At 40.4% G+C, this 21,529-nt stretch overlaps 1 protein-coding gene across 2 annotated transcripts; it reads right to left on the bottom strand.

Moving 5' to 3' along the window:
* Positions 1 to 6,345: 6,345 nt before the first annotated feature.
* LOC139413189 (endoplasmic reticulum-Golgi intermediate compartment protein 3-like) lies at positions 6,346 to 20,087 on the bottom strand. 2 transcript variants are annotated; one of them, XM_071160287.1, is made up of 14 exons: positions 19,935 to 20,066; positions 19,647 to 19,717; positions 18,393 to 18,480; positions 18,044 to 18,163; positions 17,784 to 17,877; positions 17,326 to 17,491; positions 16,939 to 16,996; positions 15,719 to 15,733; positions 14,691 to 14,722; positions 14,502 to 14,598; positions 12,126 to 12,190; positions 11,825 to 11,961; positions 10,530 to 10,585; positions 6,357 to 8,759 (listed from the first exon to the last, which is right to left on the bottom strand). In XM_071160287.1, exons 1-14 carry the CDS (start codon positions 20,020 to 20,022, stop codon positions 8,680 to 8,682), a joined length of 1,167 nt encoding a protein of 388 aa, XP_071016388.1. In that variant the 5' UTR covers positions 20,023 to 20,066; the 3' UTR covers positions 6,357 to 8,679. The 2 variants fall into 2 exon arrangements, with proteins under 2 accessions (XP_071016389.1, XP_071016388.1); XM_071160288.1 differs by lacking the exon at positions 15,719 to 15,733 and having other exon boundaries at positions 6,346 to 8,759; positions 19,935 to 20,087.
* Between the last annotated feature and the right edge of the window lie 1,442 nt (positions 20,088 to 21,529).

Raw genomic sequence — 21,529 nt, forward strand, 5'->3', positions numbered from 1 at the left:
TGGCAAACTGCAGCTGCTTGTGAGTGTCACATGAAATGTAACAGCGTATGTGCTGCAATAGCAGCCCGATGAAATATGGTTTGCCAATGGAACTATGCACATAGGAGCTTTGCAGACTCAATTTGTTTATTACAAGCTTCAAAACTTAATTATGGGTTATCAAGACAAAATTATATTGGCAGCGATGTAAACTGAAATGATTGATGTACTTGATGACGGAAATTGATTGAATATCAATAATTCATACGAATACGTATAAAATGTGTCCAATAACAATAAAATGCATGGAAAGCTGGATGGAATTCTGATTTTAAAAAGTACTCTGGGGGTAAGAAGATTTATTGTGAGAGTTCACCTGAGTTCCTCCAGGAATGGGAGGGACAGGGAGCTCAAATTCTGATGACTCACTGAACTCCTAGCATTTCACAGCCTATTTCACACAGAGAGAAGGGAGGTCCACAGGGCACTCTGGCCTAGCACTGCTGGATACTCTAGCCTTGCTATGTGGTTCCAAATGATGCTAAAAATTAATACTCTTTAGCATTTTGCCTTAGCTTTCCATTTCCATTTTTAAGTTGCTTAAGAAGAGTTAGCTCAAATACCAATAAGTTAATAGGCATTTGAACTTACTCTTATGCAACATAAAAATGTGACATACTTGATACTTGATATTTACGAATGCCCTCCATCTCAAATAAAAACTGATTCCATGTCAAAGTTATTCTTAAATGTAGGACGCTAATATGGTAAAAATATGTAAAAATGGAACAGCTGAGGCTCTTCTCTGCCTATAGAAAGCAGTTAGTTGTGTTAAATACATGTATATAAAGAGGGGGGAGGGAATGGAAAGCTGTAAGCGCTGTAAAAGCTGTAGCAGATGTTAATGCGTGTGGCGAAATGCTTGTGCTTCTAGTTCTGACAATGCAGTAATAACCAAAGAGTAATCTAACCTAACAATTTCACAACTACCTTATACACACAAGTGTAAAGGGATAAAGAATACGTACATAAAGATATATGAATGAGTGATGGTACAGAACGGCATAGGCAAGATGCAGTAGATGGTATCGAGTGCAGTATGTACATATGAGATGAGTAATGTAGGGTATGTAAACATAAAAGTGGCATAGTTTAAAGTGGCTAGTGATGCATGTATTACATAAAGATGGCAAGATGCAGTAGATGATATAGAGTACAGTATATACATATACGATGAGTAATGTAGGGTATGTAAACATTATATTAAGTGGCATTGTTTAAAGTGGCTAGTGATACATTTTTTTACATACATTTCCATTATTAAAGTGAGCTGGAGTTGAGTCAGTATGTTGGCAGCAGCCACTCAATGTTAGTGGTGGCTGTTTAACACTATCACCACTATAGAAGCTGTTTTTCAGTCTCTCGGTCCCTGCTTTGATGCACCTGTACTGACCTTGCCTTCTGGATGATAGCGGGGTGAACAGGCAGTGGCTCGGGTGGTTGTTGTCCTTGATGATCTTTATGGCCTTCCTGTGACATCGGGTGGTGTAGGTGTCCTGGAGGGCAGGTATTTTGCCCCCGGTGATGCGTTGTGCAGACCTCACTACCCTCTGGAGAGTCTTACGGTTGTGGGCAGAGCAGTTGCCGTACCAGGCAGTGATACAGCCCGACAGGATGCTCTTGATTGTGCACCTGTAGAAGTTTGTGAGTGCTTTTGGTGACAAGCCGAATTTCAGACCTCACAACCATAAAGGGCAATATGTTCCATAACTGACTCAAGTATTTTTTGCCAGATCCTAATTGGTATGTCGAATTTTATGTTCTTTTAGTGGCATAGTAGGCCATTTTTGCCTTGGATCTCAGAACGTTAACAACTTTCTGGAAGTTACCTGTGGTGCTGATGTTTAGGCCGAGGTATGTATAGTTTTTTGTGTGCTCTAGGGCAATGGTGTCTAGATGGAATTTGTATTTTTGGTCCTGGCAACTGGACATTTTTTGGAACACCATTATTTTTGTTTTACTGAGATTTACTGTCAGGGCCCAGGTCTGACAGAATCTGCGCAGAAGATCTAGGTGTTGCTGAAGGCCCTCCCTCCTTGGTTGGGGACAGAAGCACCAGATCATCAGCAAACAGTAGACATTTGACTTCAGTTTCTAGTAGGGTGAGGCCAGGTGCTGCAGACTGTTCTAGTGCCCTCGCCAATTCGTTGATATAAATATTGAAGAGGGTGGCATAAGCTGCATCCCTGCCTCACCCCTCGGTCCCATGGAAAGAAATTAGTGTTTTTTTTTGCCAATTTTAACCGCACACTTGTTTGTGTAGATGGATTTTATAATGTTGTATGTTTTTCTCAACACCACTCTCTCCCCACTCATGCACATACCCAAGATCATTAGCCAATCAATAAAGCTTTGTATCATCCATTCTTTCATTTCTGGCCTGAATTCCCTCTTACATCCTTGAAAGACCCCCAATGCAACACTGCAATCAATTAGGAATGCATTAAGCATTAAGGGTAGGAAAGCTGTTTTTAAATGTTTACCCCCCACTACCTCTCTGTCTTTTCTCTCTCTCTTTTTGAACCCACTGCCCTTTGTTTTGAAGAGGTTGTGAAGGCTGCATAATCTGTGGTCTGGTCACTTTGTGTAGTCCCCCCATCTGGGTATTCATTCAAGATTGGCCTCATAGATTACAAGGATGCCCAAAGTCAAATAGCACTTTAAATGAAATTTGATTCCCCTGGAAAATCTATTGTCATAGCGGTGCTCGTCATGGATCCAAATCCTGGTCATAGATTTCCAATGATGTATGCGCTTGATATGCAGCACTCGTTCAGGCATGACGTTTGTTGTTGTTCATCTGAAGGCCACAATCACCTCCACTATAAAATGACTGGCCAGTGTACTAGCGTTTGCACTGCTCCTGCAGTGAAGAATCGTTGTACTACTGAGTGCACATTTGATTTATTTAACTGTAACACTGGAGCTAGATGCTGAGTTTCTGGTTTAGGAAACATACAGATGGCATAGATTATATTGTGGCTCACTCTTCTACATTTCCTAAATGAAAACAAAAGAGTATGACTACAATGTCGTGTCTTTGGCTATGCCGGATTAAGTGATATGACATGCTATTCTATTAAATAATTTCTCCGTACTTAATATTACCTGATTGAGCTAATCATGTAAATGTAATTAACTAGAGAGTCGGGCACCACAAAATAATATTTATAGAGGTGTTATCTTCCGAATAAACTCTTAAAGACCTAGTAATATTTTACATCAATAGCAGTCAATATTAATCGTCATCTTAATTCAGTCTCATCTGAAAGTTGTAAATTCTTAGTTATCTGCACGAACCCTGGCTAACAAGTTGAATCAGCAATACAAAATTGGGTTTAATTATTTATTTACTAAATACCTAACTAATCACACAGAATTACACATACACATATTTAAATCATAACTTGATTACAAATTACGTCAAAGGAAAACGTCCCTAGCGGGCGGAACCGATATGACAGCTGGTTACACAAAAGAAAAGGGGCTGAGTGAAAGAGTGGGAAGACTGAGGAACAAAGGGCGAAGCTGTGCTATCGTAAATACAGTATCTTATGCATTCTACATTACCGCCCATTTGGAAAAGGAAAATGCAATAAATATTTACTCTGAGCTGCGCCCGGTAGGTTGGTGGTAGATGGAAGGCCGTGTTGCCCAACCGAGTCCTTTGAAGAATGTCTCTGCTGGTAAATTGAATACGTTGTAGTAACGTCGTTGTGTGGTAGACGGGATACTCTGCCTGTTCCTTCCTAACCCTCGTTTGCAGCGGCTGTTGCTAAGTCAACGGCTCGGAGGTATCACTTCTGTAGTGAATAAGAGTTAAAAGTTCATACCATTCGCAACCAAAGCTCACGCTGATGTTGGCTTCGTTCTGTAGTTATTATCTGAACCATTCTGACATTGGACCGTCGTCATCACGTTCTCGGAACAGGAAGTTATGTCGTCAAGGCTTTATATAGGAAGGGAGAGGAGGGCGTGTTTGAAAAGTTTTATAGCCCATGTCCCTTCACAGGGGAGTGCCACTGATTGAGCAGAGCCCTACCTTATGAAAACTCCGATTTCACACTTTAGAAGCTAAAATCACATTTCATCCCATCACAAATAATTTCATATTCAAACATTTAAATTGAACAACAATTCCATGTGAATCCGATAACTCTGATGTGTAGACTTTCCACTGTTGAGTTTATGTCATCTTATCATTGATGAGAATGTCTCAGATGACAACCGAACTGACATCATATTCATTAAGTACCACCGCATATGTTCAATTGGTCGGATTACCAGAATATAGTTCATTTCCCCCCACCTTCTGATGTTCCCAGAATCTCTATGTTAACCAAGGGTTTTGCAAATGTAACATCAGTAGGGTAGAGAGAGGAAAAAGGGGGGGAAGAGGTATTTATGACTGTCATAAATACACTCCCAGGCCAACGTCATGACAACTAACTAACTGGAGAGGCCCACTAACCCGTAGAGGCACCTTTACATCTTCATTAATTTACGAGGCCCCATTTAGCCTAGTGTTAATGTTAAGTGTAGGCCATACATTGCTCATCTATTCAAAGAAATTGTCATATTTTTTTCTTTGTGAGTGTATTCAGTTGCTCTGTGTGATATTGGGTAACATAGCTGTGAAAGTGATGTCTCGCGTCTGTCACAGGGAAGTGACTGAAGTCAAAGTTTTAACAGTCAGCAAAACCCTACACTTCATAGGCTTATACCTTCCCTTCCTTCCTCCATCCTCTATGCATTAGAGCTGTAGTTCTCAACATGGGATATTAGTACCCCTGGGGGTACCTTTCTCCCTCACAGTCCAAATACGCCAGCCATGATGGGCATGAGCCAGATTCACTGACATGGCCTTTCCTTTCACCAGACTTTGGGTCATAAGGCTCCCAGCTAAGCTGGAAAAAAACATCCGCAGCTTTTCAAAGCTGTTTGCTTAGTGCCCCTCATGCTCTTGTGTGGATGATTGCATCACAATCCAGTCGACAGGATGTGGGAGTTAGAGCAACGGAAAAGCAATACCAGCTGTAGACTCCCCAGGAAATTAGTATTGTCTGAGTGTAACTAAGAATAATGCACTTATTCAGGCATATTGTGTCAAAATTAGGCCCTGTATAAAAAAATAAGGCTTTCAAGAGCAAAATGGCTCATAGATACGTGGCCGTGACACATATACAGGAAGTTACTCACAATAACGTTATTCAGCTGTTATTACCACAATTACTTGGGTACTCAGACCTGTGACTCCCCCTGGTGGCTGAAACATTACACCTCAGACAAACTGGAAAGGATATTGAGCAGTAGCCTACTTTGACAAAGACGTAATTGAAAGGAGGCCACTATAGTCACGTGCAGTGATCATTGTTTGTAATCTCCTCATCCCAAGGCTATTCCACATGAGCTTAGAGGAAGTATAGTGCAGAAGAATTATCACTGACATTCCAGAGATCAGTACAGTGCCTTGGCAACAGACTCCAGTGTTTTCTATTTTTTCTCATGAGTACATCAACTTGTCAAGAGTGATGGTCTCAAATTCAGTATGTGTGATCAATAAGAAACACCTAACCCAAATAAAGGGTCCCCTTTAGCAATATACAGCATCATTCATTCTATGGACAAAGACATTTCACAAAGACCATTCAAGTGTTCAAGATCTCTCAGATCTTGGGGTCACTTAGCGATGTCCTTGTTTTTTTAAAGAAAAGCACTTTTTTGTTCAAAATAAATTGATCAGAAATACAGTATAGACATTGTTAATGTTGTAAATGACTATTGTAGCTGGAAACGGATGATTTTCCTTTGTTTCTGGCCATTTTGAGCCTTTAATCGAACCCACAAATGCTGATGCTCCAGATACTTAACTAGTCTAAAGGACAGTTTTATTGCTTCTTTTTATCAGCACAACAGTTTTCAGCTGTGCTAACAATTGCAGAAGGGTTTTCTAATGATCAATTAGCCTTTTAAAATGATAAACTTGGATTAGCTAAAATGCCATTAGAACACAGGAGTGATGGTTGCTGATAATGGGCCTCTGTACGCCTACGTAGATATTCCATTTTTTTTTTTTTTTTTTTTTTTAAATCTGCCGATTACAGTTACAATAGTAATTTACAACTAATGTCTACACTATTTCTGATCAATTTCATGTTATTTAAATAGACAAAAAAATAAGTGCTTTTCTTAAAAAATACATTTAAGTGACCCCATACTTTTGAACGGCAGTGTATATTTTACTCAGTTGTTCCTGGGACAGGAATTGGACAGGACACTGTACACAAAATGTCACAAATTACTACATTACAGGCTGGTGTATTCAACATTTATTTGTCATTTTAAAAAACATTGAGGATTCTCAAAATATAAATACGTCTCTCCCACACACACACACACACACAATAAGCTGTACACATGCGTTCACACACACTTTCCCTCAACCCCACACACTTTCACTCAACACAGGCCCCTGAATTGGATCTCAAAATGTGCAATCACAACAAAAGAACAATAAACTGCATCATTTGGTCTCCTTAAGTAGTCCTCTCAACGACAGTCAGAGATTCCATCAATCTGGGGTGTATTCACTAGGAACCAAACGAGACAACTTGGAGTGACCTAAATTAATTTTCAAATAAGACTCATTTCAGTTGCAAAAAGTTTTCTATAGCAAAACTTTTTGCACTAATGAATACACCCTTGAACACACATTAAAAAAACACATTCAACCTGCTCGGGTCCAATGTCATAGCAAATAATTATGTAAATGAAGGGTCCATGATTGATCAAAGAGATTAGAAATTAAAGGGATGGGATAAACATGTCCATGACAGTACATTTAGGGTAGATGAGAATGGCAAAAAAGGTATATACACTGAACAAAAATAAGCGCAACATGTAAAGTGTTGGTCCCATGTTTCATGAGCTGAAATACAATATCCCAGAAATAAGCACAAAAAGCTTATTTCTCTCAAATGTTGTGCACAAATTGGTTTGTCACTGTTTGAGCATTTCTCCTTTGCCAAGATAATATCCATCCACCTGACAGGTGTGGCATATCAAGAAGCTGATTAAACAGCATGATCATTACACAGGTACAACGTGTGCTGGGGAAAATTAAAGGCCACTTAAAATGTGCAATTTTGTTACATTATACAAAACCACAGATCTCTCAAGTTGAGGGAGTGTGCAATTGGCATGATGACTGCAGGAATGTCCACCAGAGCAGTTGCCAAAAAAATGTAAAGTTAATGTTTTAGAGAATTTGGCAGTATATCTGACCGGCCTCGCAACCACGCCAGCCCAGGACCTCCACATCCAGCTTCTTCACCTGTGGAATCGTCTGAGACCAGCAGCCCAGACAGCTGATGAAACTGTAGGTTTGCACAACCGAAGAATTTCTGCACAAACTGTCGGAAACCGTCTCAGGGAAGCTCATCTGCATGCGCGTCATCCTCACCACGGTCTTGACCTGACTGCAGTTCGGCGTTGTAACTGACTTCAGTGGCCACTGGCACGCTGGAGAAGTGTGCTCTTCATGGATGAATCCCGATTTCAACTGTACCGGGCAGATGGCAGACAGCGTGTATGCCGTTATGTCGGTGAGTGGTTTGCTGAGTGCCCCATGGTGGCGGTGGGGTTATGGTTTCGGCAGGCATAAGCTACAGACAACTAACACAACTGCTTTTTAAAGCAGTGATGAAGACCTTGAGGCTGATACATAAAGCTTAATAAAGAGCAGTGATACTAGCAAGAACATTGCGCGGGTTTCTTATTTTTTCTCACCGATGGCAAGTTGAATGTCATGACAAGATCCTGAGGTCCATTGTCACTCCTGTTTCAGCATGATAATGCACAGCCCCATGTCACAAGGATCTGTACACAATTCCTGGAAGCTGAACATGTCCCAGTTCTTCCATGGCCTGCACTCAGACATGTCACCCGTTGTGCCCGTTTGGGATGCCCTGGATCAAGGTTTAAGACAGCGTGTTCCAGTTCCTGCGAATATCCAGTAACTTTGCATAGCTATTGAAGAGGAGTGGGACAACATTCCACAGACTGCAATCAACAGCTTGATCAACTCTATGCGAAAGAGATGTTGCTCTACATGATGCAAATGGTGGTCACACCATATACTGACTGGTTCTGATCCACGCCCCTACCTTTAAGGTATCTCTGACCAGATGCATATCAGTATTCCCAGTCATGTGAAATCCAGATTAGCGCCTAATGAATTTATTTTTGATTGACTTTTCCTTATATGTACTGTAAATCAGTACAATCTTTGAAATTGTTCCATGTTGTGTTTATATTTGTTACGTGTATATGGGAAGCAACTGATAGATACAATGTGCTTGGACTGGGGATGAATCAAATGTGATCAAAAACATCTGTTAAATCACTCTTCTGTCCAGTGATTTGGTCTTTCATTCTTTGTATATGGATAAGGGATGTAAAAACAAAAATAACTAAATGGGAGACTTAGCGGTCAAATTTCCTTCCAATATTGAGGGAGATTATTCTGATTTTGTTTATTGCCATGTTAGTTAGCATCAGTTTGTAGTCACTTCCCTTTTACAGATAGGCCCTTCCGGAGAATGATGAACAGTCTGGTTTGCCCTTGTGCAAAACACTCCACTAAGATGCCTTGCCCAGTTCAATCTTCTTCTGGATGGCTTTTGCCGAGTGGTATATCAAGGAATCAATTAGTCCAGCCACTGGGAAAAAAGATACAAGATAAAGCATTTAACATGACAAATATAGTTGGACCACCATCCAAAAGGCTCATTCCAACAAACTGTACTACAGTGCCTTGCAAAAGTATTTCAGCCCCCTTGGCGTTACTCCTATTTTGTTGCATTACAACCTGTAATTTAAATGTTTTTTATTTATTTGGATGTCATGTATTTGGACGTACACAAAACAGTCAAAATTGGTGAAGTAAAGAAAATTATGGAAAAGTGGTGCGTGCATATGTATTCACCCCCTTCGCTATGAAACCCCTAAATAAGATCTGGTGCAACCAATTACCTTCAGAAGTCACATAATTAATTAAATAAAATCCACCTGTGTGCAATAAAAATATAATTTAAAAAAAACATGTTCTGAAAGCTCCCCCCCCAGGTCAGGGTCAAAGTTGTGAAGTACAGATGGGGGTTGGGTTACAAAAAAAATATCAGAAACTTTGAACATCCCACAGAGCACCATTAAGTCCATCAGCGTTTATCAGAGAGGCAACAGACCAAAGATATCTCCGCTGTGGAGCTTTGTAGCTCCTTCAGGGTTTGGAGTATCTGTCCATAGGACCACTTTAAGCCGTACACTCCAGAGCTGGGCTTTACAGAAGAGTGGCCTGAAAAAAGCCATTGCTTAAAGACAAAAAATTAGAAACGCATTTTGGCAAACACCAAATGTGTTGTGGGAGACTCGCCAAGCATATGGAAGAAGGTACTCTGGTCAGATTAGACTAAAATGTAGCTTTTTGCCATCAAGGAAAAAGCTGTCTGGCGCAAACCCAACACCTCCCATCACCCCGAGAATACCATCCCCACACTGAAACGTGGTGACAGCATCATGTATGCTTAGGGTCATTGTCCTGCTGGAAGGTGAACCTCCTTCCCAGTTTCAAATCTCTGAAAGACAAACTGGTTTCCCTGTATTTAGCGCTATCCATTCCTTCAATTTTGACCAGTTTCCCAGTCCCAGCCGATGAAAAACATCCCCACACCATGATGCTGTCACCACGTTTCAGTGTGGGGATGTTTTTCAGATTTGAAACTGGGAAGGAGGTTCACCTTCCAGCAGGACAATGACCCTAAGCATACTGTTAAAGCAACACTCGAGTGGTTTAAGGGGAAACATTTAAATGTCTTGGAATGGCCTAGTCAAAGCCCAGACCCCAATCTAATTGAGAATATGTGGTATGACTTAAAGATTGCTGTATACCAGTGGAACCCATCCAACTTGGAAGGAGCTGGAGCAGTTTTGCCTTGAAGAATGGGCAAAAATCCCAGTGGCTAGATGTGCCAAGCTTATAGAGACATACCCCAAGAGATTTGCAGCTGTAATTTCTGCAAAAGGTGGCTCTACAAAGTCTTGACTTTGTGTGTGTGGGGGGGGGGGGTGAATAGTTATGCACGCTCAAGTTTGAGTTGTTTCGTCTTATTTCTTGTTTGTTTCACAATAAAAAATATTTTGCATCTTCAAAGTAGTAGTCATGTTGTGTAAATCAAATGGCGACACCCAACACCCCCCCCTCCCCCCTAAAAAAAAGAAATACATTAACTCCAGGTTGTAAGGCAACGAAATAGGAAAAATGTCAAGGGGGTGAACACTTTCACAAGGCACTGTACCTCCAGTAGTGCATAGTATACACTACCTTCAAACTGAGAAAGCCATCACTAATTAAAAACAATATTAAAATGATTAAAGATGTATTGAGTGACATGTTTGCTGCATTTGAAATATGGGATTGCAGAGGTGCCAACCTGTAAATACACCTCCTACGATGGCACACAGTCCTGTAAGAAAATGAGTGAATGATCTGAAAAAAAAGAGCAAAACATGTTTGATACAACACACAGCTTACCATTTACATAGGCTACACGGATTTTCCATTGAGGGTCATGGAATCCACACGTTGAACATCTCATGCCAAAATTATGGGCATTAATACGGAGTTGGTACACCCTTTGCTGCTATAACAGCCACCACTCTTCTGGAAAGGCTTTCCACTAGATGTTGGAACATTGCTGCGGGGACTTGCTTCCATTCAGCCACAAGCGCATTAGTGAGGTTCGCACTGATGTTTGGCGATTAGACCTGGATCGCAGTCAGCATTCCAATCCATTCCAAAGGTGCTCGATGGTGTTGAGGTCAGGCCTTTGTGCAGGCCAGTCAATTTTTTCCACATAGATCGACAAACCATTTCTGTATGGATCTTGTCTTGTGCACGGGGGCATTGCCATGCTGAAACAGGAAAGGGCTTTTCCCAAACTGTTGCCACAAATCATCTAGAATGTCATTGTATGCTGTAGAGTAAAGATTTTCCTTCACTGGAACTAAGGGGCCTAGCATGTGAAAAACAGCCCCAGACCATTATTCCTCCTCCACTAAACTTTACAGTTGGCACTATGCAGTCGGGCAGGTAGCGTTCTCCTGGCATCCTCCAAACCCAGAATCGGACTGCCAGATGGCGAAGTGCAATTCTTCACTCCAGAAAAGTGTGTTTCCACTGCTCCAGAGTCCAATGGTGGTGGGCTTTACACCACTCCAGCCAACGCTTCGCATTGCACATGGTGATCTCAGGCTTGTGTGCAAGGCTACTAGGCCATGGAAACCCATTTCATGAAGCTCCCGATGAACAGTTCTTGTGCTGACATTCCTTCCAGAGGCTCGGTATTGAGTGTTGCAACCGAAGACCGACGATTTTTACACGCTACGTGCTTCAGCACTCGGCGGTTACATTCTGTGAGCTTGTGTGGCCTACCACTTCTCAGCTGAGCAGTTGTTGCTCCTATAGGTTTCCAGCTCTAGCAGGGCAGAAATTTGACAAACTGACTTGTTGGCAAGGTGGCATCCTTTGACGGTGCTACGTTGAAAGTCACTGAGCTCTTCAGTAAGGCTATTCTACCGCCAACGTTTTCCTATTGGGATTGCATGGCGGCACGCTCAATTTTATACACCTGTCAGCAACGGGTGTGGCTAAAATAGCTGAATCCACAAATGTTACGTGTCCACATACACTATATATACACACAAAATAATGTTTGAAGCTACCTACCTCTGTTTCTCTGTGAATTTGACCATCATAGGGGAGAGTTCATATAATACAAACACACCAGGTAGGCCCTGGTCTCCGATCAACCCATTGGCTACTTTCTCATGTCGCGTTACAGAGAATTGGTTTGTTTTAACCACCTGTAAGACAAGTAATACAACAATGTCCTTGTTTGATGCACAAGTACCTTAACATGTAAAAGGAAATATAAAATACAATTAACTTAATTTAATCTGATATAGCGATAAGATTAACTCTGTGAAATACCTACATTTCATTGCTGTCATGTACAACATATACTCACCTCTCCATCCCATTTCACATAGATGGTTGGGACAATCTTCACAAAGTACTGATACATCATGGAAGCTGGAATAAAAAAATAGATTTTTCTATCATTTGCTGAGGTCGAGCACATGTAGTCTGGACAAATGCAACATTCCACTCTGCATGAACACAAGGAGGTGCTATAGCTTTAACATCACATTATCTGGCTACACACCACCTCTGCTAAGTGTCGACTTCAAGTAATGGCCACCTGCTAGAAAAGCATTTCAAACACCATCGAAAAAGAAAAAAGGTTGTCTTCAAGTGACTGATACCGTAGAATTAGAACATAGGTGCTCTATGCTGATAAAACCTACATTTCACTATAAACCATGTCAAAGACAATACAACTATTCTTAGCGTGGTCATTAATATATATATTAATGACCATGCATAGATATTACATACGGAACAAGGATATTTTGTATAGAAACAAGTATATTTTAAAAACTGGTTTAGTCGTCATATGCTGCTGGTGAGTCAACTTTTTAATGCAGAAGGATTGTTACTCAATTACGAGGAGATCTAGATCATTTTATTCTCGTTACAATATCCCGGTTACACTTAGAGTTCGCCATAGTCTTTGATAGTACTCCATCTGTAACTCAGGTTGTTCAGAGGTGTAACAAGACCTTGTCTTATTGAGAACTGGATTAAGAGAGGGTGACTCTACAAAAGGAAACATATGTTTCTCCTTGCTCCCTCAGAACAGATCTATACGTGCTTTATTTCAAAGGGATTTTGTGTCAATACCTTGTCACAATTTACTGGAATACATTTGTCAATAATATCTGTTGGAAAAAAAGGTCATTATTACCACACAAATACCTGCTTGTTAAAGTCAGAGGCCTCAGAATTATTACCTGAAGAAACTCAAAAAAGTCATTAACTGTACTTTGTGTTGAGCATCCAGAAAGAGTTCGGCATTGTCAACATGTAAAGAAATTATGGAAAGATATCTATTGCTCTATAATTGTTAATATTCTTGATTACTTGTTTGTTATGGGAAAATGTGCTGCTCGGTTTCCTTAACTATAATAAGGATAAAGAAAAACAATTATACATCTTAAATCTAAATTGTTCCAACTCTTCCATGTTTTCTATAAGGAGTACATTAAGACCATTCTACTTCCAATAAGAAAGCTGTTAAAACAATCAATACTTGTGTCTTAAGGGCTTTGTATAATCTGCAATTAGTTGTACCCCTAGCATATGTTATCATTGTCCGTTTGTATACTTCTTGTATGTATGGCTCCCGAGTGGTTCAGCAGTCTAAGGCACTGCATCTCAGTGCAAGAGACGTCACTACAGTCCCTGGTTCGAATTCAGGCTGCATCACATCCACATGTCTTGCTAATTGCCTATAATTTCCACCTGTTGTCTATTCCATTTGCACAACAGCATGTGAAATTTATTGTCATCAGTGTTGCTTCCTAAGTGGACAGTTTGATTTCACAGAAGTGTGATTGACTTGGAGTTACATTGTGTTGTTTAAGTGTTCCCTTTATTTTTTTGAGCAGTGTATATTGTTTTATGTATTCTCCACACACTCGTCCTCACAAGAACATACTCAAGAGAATGCACTCGGAGCATGAGAGTGTGGAGCACAGTAATATGCATATTGAAAAAACATCCATTGACTTCTCAAACCCCAAACTGGTCTGTTTCGCAAACGTTCCCGGGAAGTCTCGATGTTGCACCTCTGGCTTTAGAAACTCTGTGGCTATATGGAGCCATTTTAAATGGGATTCGTGATGGGCTTTGCAGTTGGGATGGCAGCTGGTGTCATGTTTGGAACATTTTCCTGTATATGTTAGTGAAGTGAACTACTTACCTTATACACGTAGGCCTACACTGAAATGCAAGACATAGAAAGAATGCCATAGTCTACTTGGGCATCACCGATTTCTTTACTATATCAGTTTTGATAAGACTTTATTGCAGCCATCCAAACTGCATATTGTAGATTGTTCAATAGAACTCCATAGTGTTATGTGATTTTGTTCAAATGCTGTATTATTACTTCCCTCAGGGTCGGCATGAGCGACAGAGAGCAGATGGGAGGAGTTGGGAAGATGATGATGCAGGGAGGAGTTGGGAAGATGATGATGCAGAGCGGAGGCATGTTTGGTACATTCATGTCCATTGGGATGGACATCTGCTGCAGAGACCACCTCTACGGCACTTACTTATAATTACACAACGGGACTTTTGTAATAACTCTTATTCCCATGTCACAACTTCTCCATAGTTCTTGGACAAAGTATGTCAAACGCTGTGATTTCAATTGCTGGTAGTAGGTCTAAGTCAAATGTTCGGTGTGCGGAATTTGACAAATGGGATAATTACTAACCTTGTGGTGCCGCAACATCGGTGCCATCCAAAGGATTGACGATACCAGGGTAATCCCTCCCAAAGGATAGATGTTTGATCAAGTGAGTCATGTTGATCTGTAGGACACAAGAAACACAAATAAGCGCTTAAAGGGGTATGGATAACACTGCCTTGGAAAGACAATACTTTCTTTTTTTTAAGTACTTACGTTGTCTAGTCCAAAGCTCTGCAGATCATGAACTGAAATTAAAATGAGACAATATGTCAGTATTGCTGTGATCTGATAGAACATCAGTTACTGTATATGTTCGGTATACTCAAGAGTATGAGGGTTTACTAGTCTCATCAAATCTACAGCTCTCCCATTATAAGTTATTGTTGAGCACACAGCCCTCAAATGCAATGTGTTCTTGATTACTGCTTGTACCACCTCAATTAAAGATCAACAATCACATGCTGGTTATTCAAAAGGACAGTTTCAAATCAGTTAGAAGCAGCTTTGGTTGTCTTTACTAGGCTTTAAGTAAGTAACAGGGTGAATTCTGACAGACAACCTCTTCAAATACGAAGTTTGATATTTGACTGGACAATTTAGAAGGCAGTGATGTGAGGGGGATGTGGCCTGAGTGTCAGTGTTTGTGCCATCATGCCAATTCCTTGTAACTCAGCTTCTCTCCTCCGTGACCCGGAAACTGATGTGGTCGAGGAGAGTGCCAATTTGTTAGTAGATGAATGGAAGAGTATCCTCCCCTCCTCGATAGCCACCTTTCATCAAGAATAATGTGTATCCTACTCGAGTCCTTCGCCTGAAGAGTTTGGATATCTATCACACCCCCTTTGAAGCAGTTGTTTTTTCGAAGGAGAAAATCATGCAAACATTTAAAAAACGATATCCTACATATACCTTTGTACATATAAAATGTCATGCACAACTACCTAAATGTTCTCACTTCACACATTTTGGGATTCAACACCTGTAAACTTAATTTGCCTGATGACGCGTGAGGAGAATAATAATTTCATACAAGCTTTTTTTTTTCAAAAGGAGGCGAGAGAGGACGCAGGAGTTGAGCAAATCCAATTGAGAAAAGGCACGGTCATGCCGAACTTGGTCTTTGGCTGGACAAGGATAGCACTGGAGTATGCAAGAACACAAAACAATCTGGGACCAGTCTAGGGGGGGGGGGGGGGGTGATGTTTACTACAAAAATAAAAGCTACAAAATGATGGACTTACTTTCCACAGCGTGCACTGCAGAAAGAAGAGAGAAGAGTCACTATATGACGCATTTTGGGCTACACAGAAAAAGCCAGTCCTAAGAGGCTGGCCAAAGGCAATAAGCCTCTGAAGGGGGTTCATCACATCTGGTATTTCATTACGACCAAATTCTTATCACAAGGAGATTGTCTGCTTAAAAGGCAAAAACCAGACAGAGTGTAGTACTAGTCTACCGAATAAAATAGAAAATTAAAGCAGCTTTAAGCTGGTGAAGCATTTGCTCTAAGCTTTCGGTACACGTTGTTCATAATGACAAAGGACACCTTTCAATGCCTCCAAGCAAGTTGAGAGACTAGTACTTAGGGCTTACAACTTCATCTGGTTATGTACCATGTTACTTTATCACCAATTCTTGACAAATTCTTAAGGTAAATCCTATGAAAACAGTACCTTCTATTTTTCTTCAATCACGAATGCATACTTTTAAATGAATTTGGCCTGTCTTCACAGTAACAAAGGTTACATCAGTGACATTGTAGTAACTTTTGTCAAGAAGCTCATCAAGATGACACCAATTGAATTTTAAAAAATCCATTGGCAAACTGATTGCAAAAAATGAATTGCAAACAAATTAATACATTTCACATTACTTAATTTTCAAAGAGAGTAAGTGTCAATGCAAAATAAGTAGATTGGTGTTATTAGTAGGCAACATTTATGATAAAGCAAGTGAGTCTATCAATTTACAATCAAAATGTTATTTATAAGTGGGAGAAAAATAGCTACTTAGTTTGACACATTTTTTCACCTGTGCCACAAAGATAAAGGTCAGATGTTTTCATGAAATAAAAAATAAAGATACAATTAATGCCTAATGATTGATCCGGAGGAGGAAAGAATGGAAGAAGTCGAGAAAATGAAAGGAGTTATGAAAGAGAAAGAGACCATTTACCAAATGTTTCACTTCAGTGTTTTACTGGAAAGACTAGTAACGGATGCACTAGAAATGTCTTTACTGGTCTATTGACAAAGTCTACACTACAAGAGGGTCTGTACCCAAATCTGGTCTGAGATACAGACTGGTTTAATAAACCACAAGGTGTTTCTAGTAGCAAGTAAGCAATTTTAGAATTCGAACCAAATCAGTCAACCTGCTTCATCTCTAAGCAATTCAGAGGATTGATAGAAAGCACAGAACTTCTATTTTCCTTAGGTAGTTCATTGATATCAGGTCTTACCATGAACATGGGACTGCTGGAAACTCTTTCCAGGGGCAAAGTGGAAATTTCCTGCCACCTAACAACAAAAAAGACAAATTGAAGAGTTCAGAAAAAAGTCTAACAACGAACGTAATATTTGCAGATTGAAAGTGTATGAATGCATTAAACCATTCCTAATTTTATTTAACCACATCTAGAATTCTGTTCCCAAAAAGTGATGATTCATTTCAAAGCATGTTGTTTTCAACACTGTCTGACCATTTGAAAGCCAGGCAATTGAAAGTCGAAACATTGTCAGCCATTAAATAAAACACATTCCTTCTATGAAGTGTTAACCAGTGTGTGAGTACTGACTATTCTTTCTGATTATGAACTCATCCAAAGCGTCAGTCTAAGACTAGTTACCTTGTTGACCTCAAGAAAGCCATAGATCTGGCAGCCCTCATTCTTCTGCTCCTGCATCTTCTGGCTGAAGCCCTCCCTCTTGCACTGCTCGATGGTGTCAGGGTTCTTGAAGGCCCAGCCACGCCTGCGATACGCTTCCCGTACGTCATCACAGGTGTTACAGCACCTACAAAAAAGCAAAAACATAAGTAATAGGTTAATGTAACACGTACTATCACAATCACATGTTGGACAAAGGATTAGCTAATTTGGTGATAGCCTATGTTCTGCAAAAGAGTTCAGGGCTCAAATAAGTACACGCTTTCATGGATTCTTTCTAACAAGTCCAATTTCACAGGCAAGGGATTTAAGCTATGAGATTGACAGGGAAACCTCATTGTCTGTCTTTGGTCATGGGAAGTATGATCTGTGAAGCCTGGGAAGGCATTCTGGAGGGCATTCCGGTCATGGGAACTCACTTCAAATCCTCTGTCTCTGCTCCATAGCAGCTTTCACACCGCTCAGGATCTAGCTTACTAGGGTCAAAAATTTCACCTTCCTCTTGTCCCAAATCTACATGAGAGATGACAATAAAACAATATCCATGACCCAGTGAAAACATGAACTATTCAATACAATTCATATATCTTATTTTCCCAAGAGGGAAAACCTATGCTGTATTCCATGGTGTATAATGCTCTTCAAGTAATAGAACAGAATTACAAGCAAGCATGGCTACCATGTTTCTCTGCCTCTGTAGTGACAGGATTGCCATCCTTGTCGAGCCTTTGCTTGAACAGGTTGTGTTCCACATCCAACTGCTGCTCTCCAGCAACATCCATGGCATCAATGCTGAGATCTGAAGGTCACGGTGATGTTACAAATGTCATATACTTCAACTGTGAAATCCCCATATTGCTTCATGCATAACCCCCCAAAAGATTACTTTAGATTTTACGGAAGCATTTTGTCAATTTATGCAACTGTTTGATAATATCACAGAAAAACGCACATATAGGGATTAATTGTGCAGGTGTACGTTTGTCAAATGTGATGATGCATGCTAGGTTCTCTCTAAAGTTACTTACAGGCACACGGCATGTTAGGAAATATCACATTAATGTTGATTTTCAGTTTGTCTCCTCGTGATGTGTCCACAAACAATTCAGGATGGACCTGTGTTGGCAGAACAACATTCATATTTTGCAAGTCATAACAGTGGTATTTAAAATGCGGACCGGGCTTCATAGATTAAGCAAACGTTATGACAGATGGCTAAATAATTATAACAGAACATAAAATGATAGTGATGTTCCAATTATCCTCAAACAGGCTAGCCAAAAGGATTCGACTCGTTAATTTCTCTCGGTTGGAAAGGCCCTGTGCCGGAATGTGGACAGCCAGAGCTCAGCGCAGTAACGTTATTTGGCTGGGAAAACCTACCTCAATCCCGAAATGATTAAAGGTGAATCGAGAAAATTGAAATAGTGCTAGTTTTTAAATAAACATCAGTTTTCGTCAAAATGCTAGGTAATACTGAAGCAACAAACTGCATTCAACACTTCCGGTAGTTACTCAACCAAATGCTAAGTGTACCATTTTAATGGAATCTAATGGGTGTTATAGCATTAGCTAGCCTAGCATGCTGGCATAAACGGCAATTTAATTCAAATCTAGCAGTATTTCAATCTTCTCGAGTCACCCTTCACAATTTCGGGATGAATATGTACAACGACATATTCCATCCCGTGATAGAGGTACATTATCCCAGCCTAACGTGATCATTGACAGCTGCCTTGAAGGACACAAATAAAACATGCTGTATGCTATTAAGATCAGTGAAATGTGGGCTAAACTGACAACGGAGTGAAGAGCAGAAATCCCAACTAGCAAGCAAGTCGCAGCAATGAAGAATTGAGTGTGCGGGGGAGATTTTCGGCATAGCACCATTCCGACTCAAGAGACAAATGAACTTGAGTAGGATCCTTTTGGCTAGTCATTGCATTTCAGCACCATGTCCACCATTGGAATGTTGCGCATTCCCAGTTGCCCTGGTGGCAATTAACTACCTTTGATTACAAAAAAAATAATTGCAATGGGATCAGCTGAAAAAGATTGAATACCACTGTTATAAAGTATACAAACCACAATAATTGTGGCATGTAAAGTTGGCTAGGCTTGCTAGCTGTTATTTGTTACTTGTTGTCATAGTTCTCCATTAGAATATCCTTCCGTTTACAAGTGTGATCCATACAGAGCTAGCTTCTTACCCACGTATTTGACTGGCACACTTAGCATGTTCCCTGACTATTTTTAGAAGATGTAACGTTACATTAACCTACCTCCTTAGTGAGATAATACTGCAACTCTGAGAAGAACAGGATCAACATGATGAGACCACTTATGATGGTGACTTCAAAAAGGGGAAAGAAAAAGTCAGAATATCACCCAATCCCATAGAATTTTTGCAAACTACATAGTAATATGTTCTGTTCTCTAGTCTGACAGATCTAGAATGCTAGTCCAAACACAGTGATCATAGTCCTACTAACTAGCTAGCTAGCTACTGGGGACAGTATGTGTTCTGCAAGTAGCTAAGCGCTATCAAAAGTCTACCCAAAACCACTCACCCGTAGCTCCGCCGCATGTTTTAATTCGGAAATCCTCAAGAGTTTTCGGATAGGCATCAAATTGTTTTAGTTTATGTAGTGTGTCCATCTTCTTTCACACCGTGGGCTGAAATAATTCCCGATACACATCAGTTCTCAACATTTACTTCCGGTACACAAGGCATACGTATTGAACCAATCAGCGCCGACCACGTATCGGCCTGTGTGTACCACCAAAGACGTTCTATTATATTGACAAGATAGTCGAGTAACCATTCTAACAATAGAGGAGTTGACGTACGATGCCTCCCGGCTGCCATGTTGGAAGACCACCGCATTAATTATTCGACAAGAACAACAGAGTAGCCTAGTGGTTAAAGTGTTGGACTAGTAACCAGAAGGTTGCAAGTTCAAACCCCCAAGCTGACAAAGTACAAATCTATCTTTCTGCCCCTGAACAGGCAGTAAACCCACTGTTCCTAGGCCATCATGAAAATAAGAATTTGTTCCTAACTGACTTGCCTAGTTAAATAAAAAATACAAGAACTGCATGGTAACATTTTGAGTAGTTGCCTGCAGGAAAGACAATGGGGAAAAAAACATGTTTACAGATTCCCTGCAATCATAAAACACCATTGGTGACACTAAGATAAGACTCAAGAACTGTCACAATAGCAAAGAAACCTTTTGCCCGTCAAGACCTGAACTCAGACAGCTGTCAGTAACGTAAACTCACTCACTTTTGTACATCGCCTTGGTCCGTACAATTGCCCTTATTTTAGCACCCAAAAAACGTGATACTTCCAGATCAACTGTAATGACAATACCATTGCTAAGCACAATTTCTCCCCTTTCCAACATAATCAATTACATGACCTAAACGCTGCCCGTTTCTGCATAATTCGAGAAGGCAATGGGCCCTGTCGGGTCTTTTTAAAAATGGAGGGTGGGGAAGCGAAACTAATGTGTGACAGTAAGAAGGAGATCTGTCCAACTTATCACCTTATCACCTCTAAAATGTAAATAAAACACTATAAAGAGTTTATACAATGTGTGATTTACCTATTTGAAGGTTTGTGTCGAATTTTAATGGGGTTTTTAGGGCGGTGCTAAAGTGATCTTAGAAGTAACAGCAGCTTTGAGAATGATGATCGCATGCAATGATGACGCAAAAAATTACTAGGTATCCCCCCCGTACCCCCGTCACTGTCCATTTCTTGTTTTTAAAGGATGATAGAAGTGCTACACCTGGTGGTGAGAGATTGTAAGACAGAAATAGTTGCTTTATGCGTGCTGTACGTTACGACATGACACGTCACGATATAACGGAGGGTCCGTTTTTTCAACTTTTCTCCAATACTATAGAGCCATTACCATGTCAATCAACGCTTGAATAGAAACCTAGTTCACACCCCCAATTTTGAAGTCAACACAGTCGCTACAGTCCCATTAGTTTTCTTTGTAGCCTTGTGTGAATTTTGCGGTTGCGCACATTTGTACAGAATGGGGTGAGTTTACGTTAACTGGTCTGCTACGATCATTTCATCACTGGTAAATCAAGTCTGATCGATTTCGAGTTTAGTTTAGCTGTTAAAATAACCAGTTAACAACAACAT

The sequence above is a fragment of the Oncorhynchus clarkii genome, chromosome 7 (genome assembly GCF_045791955.1).
Source record: "Oncorhynchus clarkii lewisi isolate Uvic-CL-2024 chromosome 7, UVic_Ocla_1.0, whole genome shotgun sequence".
Taxonomy (NCBI): Eukaryota; Metazoa; Chordata; class Actinopteri; order Salmoniformes; family Salmonidae; genus Oncorhynchus; species Oncorhynchus clarkii.

Bases quoted from the DNA above. Each gene is read 5' to 3' on its own strand.
- LOC139413189 (XM_071160287.1), bottom strand. From the start codon at position 20,022: ATGGACACACTACATAAACTAAAACAATTTGATGCCTATCCGAAAACT. The intron at 19,718-19,934 runs GTGAGTGGTTTT...CCCTTTTTGAAG, and splicing joins AACATGCGGCGGAGCTACGG to TCACCATCATAAGTGGTCTC. The intron at 16,997-17,325 runs GTAACTAGTCTT...TTTTGTTGTTAG, and splicing joins GCTTTCTTGAGGTCAACAAG to GTGGCAGGAAATTTCCACTT.